Below are 13,257 nucleotides of genomic sequence, written 5' to 3'. Positions count from 1 at the left end.
CCCCAGAGCTGCTCGTACTAGGCTGGGCCACAGGGTCCCTAACATGGCGGTCCCCTTGCTCCGCCTGGCGGCGTCTCCGCTGCCTTGGGGGCTCATCATCATTGCTAGATGATGAGGAGGATGCGGATGACAACAGGAATGTGGGGTCATCCTCATCCTCACTGGGACTCTCGGATTCGGAGGCAAGCTGGGCGTATGCCTGCTCGGCCGAGAACGTCCGGCGGGCCATAGGGGAGTGTGTGTCTGCGTGTATATGTGCGTGTGTGTAACTCTCTTTATTTTGTGTGCGTGTGTGTGGGGGCACGGGTGTTCACGAACTCACCCTAAAACTAACAAAAAAAAAAAAACTGACTAAAAAAAAAAGGCCAAAAAATGTGGGAAAAAAAATTCAAAACCGCTGATCAACCGTCCGAAGTTGATCAGCGGTGGGGTGTGCGATGCGCTAACAGTGGCCGGACACTAAGAGTGCCGGCCACAGTCAGCGTACAGAGGAGCGCCTGCCTCTTTTGAATCTGCCGCCGGACCGCCCACTGACCAATCAGAAAGCGATCCTGAGTGGTGATGTCACCATCACCACTCAGGATCGCTGGATGGTGATTGGTGGAGTGAAATCACACCACCATCACCATCCTGTTCCGGGTTATCGGGTCTTCAGAGACCCGAATAACCCGGAAACGCAGAAAACCGCAGGTCTGAATTGACCTGCGGTTTTCTGCGATCGCCGACATGGGGGGGTCACAGGACCCCCCAGCGCATTTGCCCCAGGTGCCTGCTCAATGATTTGAGCAGGCACCGGGTTCCGATCACCGCCCGCCGAGCGGCGGTGATCGGAACCATTCATGACGTACCGGTACGTCATGTGTCCTTAAGTACCAGGACATCATGACGTACCGGTACGTCATGTGTCCTTAAGAGGTTAATACTGGAGGGCTCTTCTACTATTGGGGGCACTCTTGGGGAGCGTTATCACTGTTGGGGGCAGTATTACTAATGAGGGAATTACTATTGGTGGGACTATGAGGAGCGCTATTACTATGGAGGGGGTCTATCTGTATAGCACTCATATTTCTTCAGGATAGTATTTGTTGGTATTGGGGAGCACAGTGAGCAGCAGGATAACACTGTGGGGACTCCAGGTTGGGGGATGATGACAGAAAAGTGATGAAGCTAAGATGTCTGAGTGTCACACTCTGCAGAGACGAGGCCGCTGAAAGAAGTTGTACGGACCAAATGGAGAAGAGGACAGAGAAGATCTACATCAGAGCAGACGTCACCTGAAGGCCCTGGATGTGACAGGTATGTGCTGCTGTATAGCAAGTACAGCAAAATGCTGAGTGGATGAAGGGGGGGAGGAACTTAGAGAATTGGGCCATATTTATTGGGGCTTGGGCCTAGGATCTTTTTCGACCCTAGCAATGCTCCTGCTCTAACTTATCCCTTATCGTTTGAGGTCAATATCCAGACCAAATTGTAAAGCAAGGAGACTCTTTGAAGCAATGCTTCTAGATGTGAATATCTCAATACTGCGACATGCACTGTAACCACAAATCCTGATATGCTGCTTGCAAAATCAGAGGTGCACAGCAGGAATCTAATCAGAGGTTTTCATGGTATATTATTCAGTGATTCTCCTCTAGAACTGAAGCCAGAATAAGTAATAATGGAAATGATATATTCTATATATATATATATATATATATATATATATATATATATAAATGGCAGATCATTTGGACAAATAATACATCTAGAGTATTCCTTTTACTGTACCTCTGCATGTTTTGCCATCACTTTCAAGAACAGACCCTTCAGGACAGAAACAGATAGGTCCTCCAGCTGTCTGTACGCAGCCATGACTGCAGTTCCTGTTGTCCTGTGTACATGGTATCTCATCTAGTAGATTCAAACACAAATATCTCATACTGCTTTCATTACTAAAAATGCTTTTTTGTATTGAAAATTTCAGTCAAGTAATAAAACAAGACACACATAGACACACTTATATACTTGCATCTTGGGCTACATTCATATCTGCATCTAAGGCTCCATTAGGGGCCTCTGTGACAGAGTTTGTCAAAAATAACAGACAGAAAAGTCCTGCATGCAGGACTTTTTTCTCCGCTATAAAAAAAATGTTCTCCCGAACGAAAAAGTAACGGATCGCATTATAATTAATGGGATCTTTTAAGGCTCCATTCCTGTCAGTTATGTGCAGAATCTGGCAGTTCTCAGCTGTCAAGTCTGCAAATCAGAACATGCAAATGTTTGCAACAAGTGAATGGAGAAGAAATGTGGATCATAATGATACCATGATAAAATTACAGGTATGCCGTACACTTTTTATATAGAGACTCTATACACGAATGATGGAGCCACCAAACCACGGGAATGAGAGCACACAAGAAGTTGGCAGAAGGTAGGGATTAGGCTACTTTCACATAAGCGTTTTGGCATTCCGGTTTTGAGATCCGGCAGATAATCTCAAAACCGGGTCAAAATGGTTCAGTTTAGGGCCAATGTATTGTGAATGGGTATTCTCCGTTCAGGACATATCAGTATGCATTCCTTTCCGGTAGCATTCTGCAATCTGCGGTTTTGTGTTCGGTCATTGAACCAGATCTGTCATTTAAAACAATGCAAGTCAACAGTGCCAGATAAAAAAAATTCAGATCCTAAAAAAAAAAATTAAATTTTTTTTTTTTTAAAAAGGATCCGTCACCCAATGACTTACATTGTTTTTAGTGACGGATCCGGTTTGTTCCATTTCAATTTAACACAACCTTTACACGGGACAATATTACAGCGTTCTTTCTGGACAATCTGCTGCTCGCTGGTGGAGGAGACCGCTGTATTTACATGCAGCGATTTCCTCCAGAGATGGGTAGTAGTGATCGCTAATGCCATCACTCCTCCCCATAACAACTCGTCGTTTCCCGGCAGCAAATCGTGGTTCCACAGCACAATCTTCTGTCGAGAAACAAAGATTTTTGTGCTGTGCTAACAATCCAATTATTAATTGGGTAATCGGTGCTACATTTACACCGTTAGATCATGATTAATGAGCGTTACTATGAACGCTTGTTAGCGATGATCTATACGATTCTCTGCCCGTGTAAAGAGCGCTTAAGTCTTCATGCACACAATCGTATCCATATTTCAGTCCACAAACCATGGATCTGCAAAATACAGATTCCTTCTGTGAATATTTTTCTTACTTCCATCAAAACAAATGGCTATTCTTGTCTGCAGTATGGACCAGAATAGGACAATTTCTATAATTTGTGGAATGGCCACACAGATCTGGAAAAAGTACAGATGTGTCCATGGTCCTATAGAAATGTGTGGATCAGTTTACTAACTGCAAAAAATGTAGACAGCCCACAGATTAAAAAAACAGCTGTGTGCATGAGGCCTTAAGGGTATATTCAAAGTGCAGGTTTTGATTTATTTTGATGTTTTTGAAGTCTAAGGCCTCACGTACACAACCACGGATCTGCTAAATACAGGCCTTCCACATTACTAGAAATTACTATTCTTTCCCACAGTGGTGTACATGGAGAAGTAAGGGCCCCATAGCAAGGATCAAACCAGACCCCCCACACAGGACAGAAGGGTTTCCGCCTAAACCCCTTTCAATGACCCTTGGGCCATTTTTTCCACTGCCTTGTTTGCTAAAAGTTCTTTCTTTAGAGGGCTGAGTCCTGACCAAGTGACCAGTAGAAGAGGAGATGATCCCAACTGGGCCCCCTCTTGCCCTGGGCCCTATAGCAGTCGCATGGTCTACCGCTATGGTAGTTACGCCTCAGCTTTCCCGCCATACGGATAAGAATAGGACATGTTCTATAAGACACACGGATGCGGACAGCATACAGATGACATCTGTGTGCTGTCTTTTTTTTTTCCAGACCCATAGAAATGAATGAGTAATCTGCCAAATATAAGGATCAGACATGGATACAAAATACGGTCGTGTGCATGAGGCGTAAACCAGGTGTGGATCATAGAAGGAAATAAATGTATTAAGGACGGGTACTACTACTCTTATTTGAGTCCAATCCTGGTTTTGGCTGTAAAAACGGCATAAAGAAACCTATACAAAATCACCATGTGAATATACCCTTAGTTCTGGAATTGCTTTTCCTGCCACTGCTTATATAAATCAATTCGAGTTGTCTGCACTTGTATTTGTATTGGCACATCAGCTAGATCTCTACTTCTAGTTCCTTATACAATAACTGAAAAATAGGAATCTATTTTGCATCCTGTGGAAACACAATCACTTTACATACACTGCGCCTGCACTGTAAAGGAGAAGCTCTATTAAGTCACAGGGTACATTTAAGACTTTTTATACAAGGGAGTCTGCTGCGTGTCTGAACGCACTAATGCTGATGCAGTCAGTTCCCACTATTTTACAGCTCGCTGAAAAACTTTATGAAATGCTGTTATTCTAATACAGAAGCCGCTTCCCTAGATATGAATCTTTTGTCTTAGAATTAATTGATGCCAGGTACGTTACTATAATAGCTGCCTAGCCTGCGTGTAAAAGAGTGGCTAGTTAAATATGTGTCTTGGAGCTAATACCATTGTGTATGTTTCCGGCAATTTCCCGTGCTCATCTGAATGACATATTACAGTTGCCTGACTATGCCTGTAAATCACAGACAACAAAAGACACTCATATTAAAAGGCAATTCATTTGGCTGTTGAACATTTAGGTAACAATAAAAGCTGCATTTACTAGAAATCTCTAATCTTATAGAAGAACTATTTTTTTTTGCTAATGCACGTTAATGAGCAAGTATGTAGAAGCCAGTCATAAATGTGTAATGTGTTATCCCTTTTATTGCTCGCAGTTACTAGAGTGAGAGTACTCCTAATTTAACATAACTGACAGTTTCCTATGAGGCAGCCAATTGCATTAAACTATTTCATTAACGACTGTAATAATTGCAGACTATAACCATAGCCATGAGAAAAACAGATTTACTCCAATTATAAATCTATTTACACATTAAATAATTTTAGTTCTGCTGGGTATATACAGTAATAGGGCTAAAACATGCTAAATAAATTGCAAAAAGTATACACTTTTTATCCACCTGTCAGGTTTCCGGATCAGGGTTGACAACCGTCCAGAAATTTCTGGACAGTCAGTAAAAATAGGTGACTTTAAAAAAATAAAATAAATAGATGCGTCCGTGAGTTTCTTTCGGCTGGTGGTACTTGACCATGTCCCGGATGCAGTTTTGGAAGCCACAATTAGGAGTGGATCATAAAAGGTGAGAAAGTATAAAGGACAGATGCCATCTGTGTTCTGTCAATGACTTTCACAGACCCATAGTTTTCAAACACAAGGAGTTGTGAATAAACACATTAAAACCAATGGCTGTGTGCTATCTCTGGAAAACAAGGATGTGGGAATAAGCCCTTATATAAGGCAATCAGGTCAGTTCAGCTGTATGTGGCTCGCAGAAATCCATGTGCTTCTCTTCAAAACAAACCCTATTTAAAGGGATGGACCTCTCTGCCGCATATGAAGACACCCCAGGGTACGACCACACGGTCAGGTTTCTGTATTCAGTTTTGGAAGCCAAAACCAGGAATGAATTCAAAAAAAGAAGAGAAGTCATATGTGACCTTTCTCTCCTTTTATGATCCACTCCTGATTTTGTCTTCCAAAACAGCATCAGGAAACCTAGATGTGTGATGGTACCCTTAAAGGGGTATTCTCATCTCATCGCTAGGATATGTCCCCATTGTCTGATACGTAGGTTGTGGGACCCGCACCTATATCGAGAATGGAGCGGGGAAGGTGGTAGCTGGAGGACCCTAGGTTTCCATAGGTCCGGCCACCACCAAGTGCTTTGCTCATAGAAGTGAATGGGAGGGCACCGTGCTTGCGCGGCCACCGCTCCCATTCCTTTCTATGGGGCCAATGGAAATCGCTGAGCCAGCGCTCGGCTATTTTCGGCGGCCCCATAGAAATGAACGGAGGACAGCTGCACATGCGCAGTGCGCCCTCAACCAATTTCAGGGTTACGCACCCATCAGACAATGGGGGCTTATCCTAACGATATGCCCCTATTGTCTGAGATGGGAATACCCCTTTAAGAGCTTGGACTAATACTCTCTGCCAATCCTAAGGCTACATTCACATCTGTGATTGTAATTCTAGTATTCTGTTTTGGCATAGGAACAAAATACTAGAATTGCTGAATCCGGCATATGTCAGACACTGGCAGCAACTGACGGATTCCATTCACCCTGATGGGGTCAAGATCTGTAGGGTGCTGGTGGTGTCCTCCATATGCCGGATGCGGCAATTCCTGTATTCTGTTTCTATGCCAGAAAAGAATACTGGTATTGCAAGCACAGATGTGGACGTAGCCTAGACACAGAAAACATCCAAAAGCAAAGTACAATAAATGTTATTATAATCAATCCATAGAGGCAGCAAGAAAATACTGGCAGTGCCATACATACCATTGACATGACTTGTTGTCTGGGAGAAGGACGTAACCTCTGGGACAGCTACAATAATAGGAGCCTGGGATATTTTCACAGCCGAGAGTGCAGCCATGACTCCATAAGGCACATTCATTAATATCTAATGACAGAGAAAATTAAACTTCAGCAGTTTTGATTACATACCTGTTCTTCAGTCCACAAAAGATAAAGATAACAGCCTGTCTTCTCTGTTTTCCTTCCATTTTAAATATGTTTAAGTTCACCTGAATGTGAAAGTCTACAAGACCACCTTTAACCTCATCCAGTAAACATTTCGAGCTGAACAGCTGGGATTGTTCCCCTCGGTAGTAATATTGCACATCATTCACCTTTCCTGGAATGCTGCAACATCCAGCAAAGTACAGAACCCAATCATGGGCCTGCTTTCATAAAGTGTGCGGTAATATACAACTGTGGGCCAGATCTACTGATGGCACAGTGAGGCCCCTTTCACACGTCTGTGATGACATCCATGACAAGATAGTCAGTGGTTCTTCCGTGAAGGTGTCTTTGAAGGATCCGTGTGTCCGTTTTTGGCCATGTGTGTGTCATCTGTATTCCATGGAAGACTGCCGAGTTGAAAATTAGTTTCCAGATCATAGCAACGATCCACGAAAACTAATGACCAAACATGGATATGCCGCAGGTTTAAAACTTCTGCAATCTGCAGGAATAGGTCAGGTGCCTGGTTCTCACAGGCAGCAGAGGACCATGAAGAGAAAACAGAATCATGAATCCGGCAGCCCCTCCATCGTGGAAAAGCTTATCAGGCCCAGATCAATACTGTCACCATGATTGCCAGTTTTACTCTAAAGCTGGGGAAAATAATCCCCAAAGATCTTTACGTCTACATAGCGATTTTGGGTGCTACACGTATCGCACGCCTGCAAGTAACGGAGTGTAGCAGGGCTGCCATAGGAAAGAATGGGGTCGTAGTGCAACGCACATGTTTGCTGGGACCACAACACGTGAATCAAAAAAATCCAACACTGCAGCAAATGTGTGAGTTGTGCTGCGACCCCATTCATTCCTATGGCAGAATCATTGGTCATGTGACAGCTGTTGCAGCCAAAATTGCAGTGTAGATGTGACCTTATGGTTTCATAGGAGCTATTTAAAAATAACTGTAGAACAATCAGTTAAAAATATGGTATAAAAAATACAAATAAACAGCAAACCCAAACCATCGCCACAGCCACCCTTATCACCCAAGACTATAAATATGAAAAAAACAAAATACTGAAAGAAAAGAGAGAACCCTTTCTATTACTTTATAGTAACTTGAATATAACAAAGTAAAAAAAATAACTATAAATGAATAAATCTTTTTATTCCTTTCGGTACAATTTACTACTAATAAAACTGAAATAATATACAACACTATAAACGGGATCAAACCAAAAACTATTTGTAATGACAAAGCCTTTTTGGTAGTCCAACAAATAAATGTAGGGCTGTAAACCACCACGTGCACTAAAAAGTGTTCACAGACTAAAGTACTCTGGTCATTCTTTCAATGGGTGTGCACAATACTTGAATAATATAATTCTTATTGTTGTACTAAGGCCACTTTCACACTAGCGTTTTTGCTGGATCCGGCAGGGTCTAGAAAAAACGCTTCAGTTACAGATAATACAACCATTTGCATCCGTTATGAACGGATCAGGTGGTATTATCTTTAACATTTCCAAGACGGATCCGTTTGGAACTCTATTGAAAGTCAATAAAGGACGGATCCGTTTTCTATTGTGGCAGAGAAAACTGATCCGTCCCCGTTGACTTGCATTTAGGGTCATGCCGGATCAGTTTTTCCCAGGACGGGAAGCAAAATACAACATGTTGCAGTTTGCCCTCCGGTATGGGAATGAAACTAAATGGAACGAAATGCATTTTGGAGCACTCCGTTCTGTTCAGTTCAGTTTTGTCCCTATTGACAATGAATGGGAACAAAATGAAAGCGTTTTTTTCCAGTATTGAGCCTCTATGACTGATCTCAATACCGGAAAACTAAAACGCTAGTGTGAAAGTAGCCTTAGGCAATTTTCTTGTTATAATTATTGAATCTTTTTTCTTAGGGTGCATTCACATCACCATTTAGCTTTCCATTCTTCTGATCCATCAGAAGAAGAGAGAGAGGAAAAAAAACAGGATCCTGTAAAAAAAAAAAAACAGACACTGTTGCATCAGTAGTCACCCGTTTGAGCCATTTCCATCTGTTTTTCTAGACAGAAACAAAAGTACTGCATGCAGGACTTTTTTTCCCGACTTAGGCTACTTTCACACTTGCGGCAGAGTGATCCGGCGGGCAGTTCCGTCGCCGGAACTGCCTGCCAGATCCAGCAATCTGCATGCAAACGGACAGCATTTGTAGACAGACCTGGATGCGAATCCGTCTCACAAATGCATTGCAAGAACGGATCCGTCTGTCCGTTTGTCATACGGACAAACAGATCAGTTTCTATTTTTTTCACATTTTTAAAGGTCTGCGCATGCGCAGACCAGAAGGACGGATTCGGCATTGTGGTATTTTTAATACCGGATCCGGCACTAATACATTTCAATGTAAATTAATGCCGGATCAGGCATTCCGGCAAGTGTTCCGGAATTTTGGACGGAGATAAAACCGTAGCATGCTGCGGTATTATCTCTGTCCTGAAAAGTCAAAAAGACTGAACTGAAGACATCCTGATGCATCCTGAACGTATTTCTCTCTATTCAGAATGCATGGGGATATAACTGATAAGTTCTTTTCTGGTATTGAGCCCCTAGGACAGAACTCAGTGGCGGAAGAGAATAACGCTAGCGTGAAAGTACCCTAAAAAACCGTGTCTCAGACGGAAATGGCTCAAACGGATGACAACTGATAACAGGATCCGTTTTTTTACAGGATCCTTTTTTTTGCTCTCTCTCTCTTCCTCTGACGGATCAGAAGAACAGAAAGCTAGTCGGCAATGTGAATGCACCCTTAGCTGGTAAGTTTACTACATCATTGTGCATTTCAAAAGGACAAAGCCTTATTTTAGCCTTAAAGAGGACCTGTCACCAAAAAATGCTATGTAATCTGACACAGTTTCTTTTGAATACAGAAATACTCCAAATGTGGTCATAAAAGCTGTTTGGGGAAATGGCAGCGCTCAGAAGAAAAAGAGCGGCATCTAAACTTTGTAAGACTACTTTCACATCTGCATTTTCCTTTCAGGTTTTGAGATCCGGCAGAGGCTCTCAAAACTGGAGTAAAATGCTTTTGTTTTGTCATTCATTGTCAATGGGGACAAAACTGAATGGAATGCATTCCTTTCAGGGGTGTTGCGTTCTGTGATCGGACACAAAACCACTGCAGGCAGCGGTTTTGTGTCCGGCATTGGAAACTGAACATACCGAATCCAGCACCAAAAACCATATAAGTCAATGGTGCCAGATCCGTTTTTTCTAACACAAAAAAAGGATTTAGTGTCCATTGGCTTACATGGTTTTATTGCCTATCCGGTTTCTTGATTTTCGATATAGTACCACCAGAAGTGTTCTGAACGGATGCAGCTGGTTGTATAATTTGAACTGATGCATTTTACTGTGGTTTTGAGATCCCCTGTCCAATTTCAAAAGTGGACAGCATAAACGCAAATGCGAAAGTAGAATAACATGGAATTTGCTGAAATGGTTTATAAGAGCCATAACTTTTTATGTTTTTGTTGACTGCTGTGTGCGTTTTTTTTTTTTTTTGTGGGACAAGCATTAATGTTGAGCTCACCATGCCATACATTTACAACATGGAGCAGGAAGGAGTTAAAGGCAGCCTGTCAATAATTTTGACCACTCAAAATACTAAGAGCACTAGGAAGTTGCTGGTGAGTTTTCATTAACAGGAGTAGAGTGAATATAAAGTTTTATTTTGCTGGCTCTGCTTCTGCAAGTGCACCGGAGGCGGAGCTTCATTGTGAAGTGCTTTCTACATTGAGCTGGTTCACAACCAAGAGACCACTAGAGCTGTCACTCAGAGCAGTGGGTAGGGGCTGTGAAGAAGCTCAATGCATAGAGTCCTCCACGGTGTATGTTCTGTACAAGTGTACTTTGAGGAGCAGAATCTGGCAGAATGAAAGTTCATATTCACACTAATCTTGGTAATAAACGCTCCATACAAAAATGTTTGTGTTGTTCTCCCCAGCTTTATCTAGTGCTGTCAGCAGCTTAGGATAGTCAAAACTGCTGACAGACACGCTGATTAATTATATATCATTTTTAAACACTCATGTATAACGGCTGAATAATATGGTTACCTTGTGGGGTTCCTCTGTTCAGACCTATTTTGAAGCCTAGTGTCCAATGTAATTCATTGTTACCTAGCAACAACATGTTACATCTCACCTTCACAGTGTTTGCCATCATAAGAAAGTTGAAAGCCTTGGTTACATCTGCACTGCTGGTTAACTCTGTTGCTTTGGCATACCCCTGTACAATGATCATTCACCAAAGTGCACACCTCTGACCCTGGAATGCAGGAATAAATTGGAATAGTTCAGAGAGTAGTTCAAAATGGTTGTCCCTGACCCCCAAAATGAATCTCTATCTTTTATCGTCACATCATGTTTAGGTTGATCATCCTGTTCTGATCAATTTCTTATCTTTAAAGTGGTTGTAGCTTAATTTCTGATACAGACCTCCAACTCCCCTGTCTGCCTAGATTTAAAATATAACATGTAGCCGCCACCAGGGGGAGCTGAAAGGGGTGGTACCATCTTGGACATTGGGGGCATATCGTTAGGATATTCCCCAATGTCTGATAGGTACGGGTCCCACCTGTGGGATCCTCACCTTTCTTTAGAATGGAGCCTATATAGTGCACGCTCTGGCACTTTGTAATATTTTGCCATAAACTAATAAAAGTGTTGTGGGAGTGTCCAGAGACTCAAAAAACGTAAATGACCTGAATCATGACATACTAGATGAAAATATATAAACATTTCGTCTACCTGGTATCTCCGTGACTTACAAGCACTCCTCTCTAATTTTTATCTTTTGATCACATGATGGATCACATGACCATCCCTCTATAGATTAGAGAAGATGGCTCTGTAAAACGTAGAATAAAGGCACGTAGCGACCCAGTACAGTTTGTATACAGTGATGTTGTAAAGTGTGGAGAAGCCATTTCATGCCATTTACGGCTTATTATTGTATTAAGTTGTGTTTTGGGGGTTTATGTATGGAGAAATGGGTACACTAAGTGGGTATCAAGTTGTGGGCGCCATTATGAAGAAAAGGTCTGACTGCGTTACCCACATCTCATTGTTCCTAGTTCTGCAACGTCAAAAAACTGTGGCTATGAGGTCAGGAATTGCATGTGCTGTTGAAAAGTTTTGTGTTCTCTTGCTGGTGGTTTGCAATGCATCCTTGACCCTCCCACCTCATCGAATTACTCCAACCTGGTGCTGGACCTTATAACATCACAGGAGGTGGGGCTTTAGCATCCAGCAAAACACATATTTAGTAAGTGTAATACCCTATATATGCCCCAATCAAAGAATCCTGTACAAGTAAAAGTTACCAATATAAGCCTATGGCACAAACCATAACAAAAACCTACAAGAAATTGCCAGGCCGCTTATATATAAATATCACTTTATTGCATAAATTGCATGACTTACAAACATGATTAAAAGACACAGATGCAGGGAAAAGGCGGCGGCATCAACTGGAGGGAAACCACAGCGGATAACACGTTCACAAATCGCCCATCAATATAAACATGAATACATTAAAGTGCAAGTGCAAACCAAATTCATTACAATCAAAAAGGACAAAGAATGTTTACCCATGCTGTCTCCTCCAGGATGGCGCCATTGATTGTAATGAATTTGGTTTGCACTTGCACTTTAATGTATTCATGTTTATATTGATGGGCGATTTGTGAACGTGTTATCCGCTGTGGTTTCCCTCCAGTTGATGCCGCCTTCTTTTCCCTGCATCTATTATGTCTTTTAATCATGTTTGTAAGTCATATGCAATTTATGCAATAAAGTGATATTTATTTATAAGCGGTCTGGCAATTTCTTGTCGTTTTTTTTATATTTAGTAAGTGGTCTAACTTTTTTTTTTTAACATCCATTTATATGAAAAAATGTAAGCTCTAGGCACAGAAAACGGGTAAGCAGTTGCTACGGGGCCCAAACTGGCTTGCTTTGCCTGGAAGGAGGACTGAAAGATTTCATTGTCAGGCCCCCTTAATAGTATTATACAATGACATTATAGACAATGACAGTATATACATGTAGGAAACACAGGAGGAGGGGGTTGATGGGGGAGCCCGTTCAAAAAATTTGCTCTGGGGCCCAGTCAGTTCTAGTTACGCCACTGGTCTGAACTAGTACAATTATGTGGAACTTGACTGTAGGAAATTTGACTAAATGGCAGAGATTCAGCAAAACCGCACCACAATCACAGAAGCAGTCTAGACAGCCTCTAATACTGGAACAGCACATATTTGCAACACTGGAGTGGAGACGTTAGGAGAGCTTGTGGGTGGGACAGTGTAGAATGCAAGAACAAGGCAGGCAGGAACCAAGACTTTAGAACGGATAGGGCAGACAGACTAGGAGACATCCAAACACCTTTGTTGTTCACCAGGAACCTTAAAAGGAACCTGTCATCCACTTTATGCTGCCCATACTAATGGCAGTATAAAGTATAGACATGTGAGTTGATTTCAGCGGTCGGTCATTTATAAGTTAAAAGTAAGAGGTTGCCAACATC

At 42.1% G+C, this 13,257-nt stretch overlaps 1 protein-coding gene across 2 annotated transcripts in view; it reads right to left on the bottom strand.

The window, feature by feature from the left end:
* The window catches only part of EGF (epidermal growth factor), a 163,516-nt gene that overhangs the window by 80,561 nt on the left and 69,698 nt on the right, over positions 1-13,257 (bottom strand). For both annotated transcript variants that reach the window (XR_006386790.1, XM_044268240.1), the window contains exons 6-8: positions 10,873-10,995; positions 6,490-6,610; positions 1,771-1,895 (exon numbers count right to left, since the gene is read on the bottom strand). Coding sequence is in view for 1 of the 2 variants with exons in the window: in XM_044268240.1 (XP_044124175.1) it covers positions 1,771-1,895; positions 6,490-6,610; positions 10,873-10,995 (369 nt within the window). In the remaining variant the exon portion in view is untranslated. The remainder of the gene's footprint in view (positions 1-1,770; positions 1,896-6,489; positions 6,611-10,872; positions 10,996-13,257) is intronic.

The sequence above is a fragment of the Bufo gargarizans genome, chromosome 1, assembly GCF_014858855.1.
Source record: "Bufo gargarizans isolate SCDJY-AF-19 chromosome 1, ASM1485885v1, whole genome shotgun sequence".
Lineage (NCBI taxonomy): Eukaryota > Metazoa > Chordata > Amphibia > Anura > Bufonidae > Bufo > Bufo gargarizans.
The sequence above is the reverse complement of the archived record's forward strand: the minus strand, read 5'-3'. Positions and strand labels throughout refer to the sequence as shown.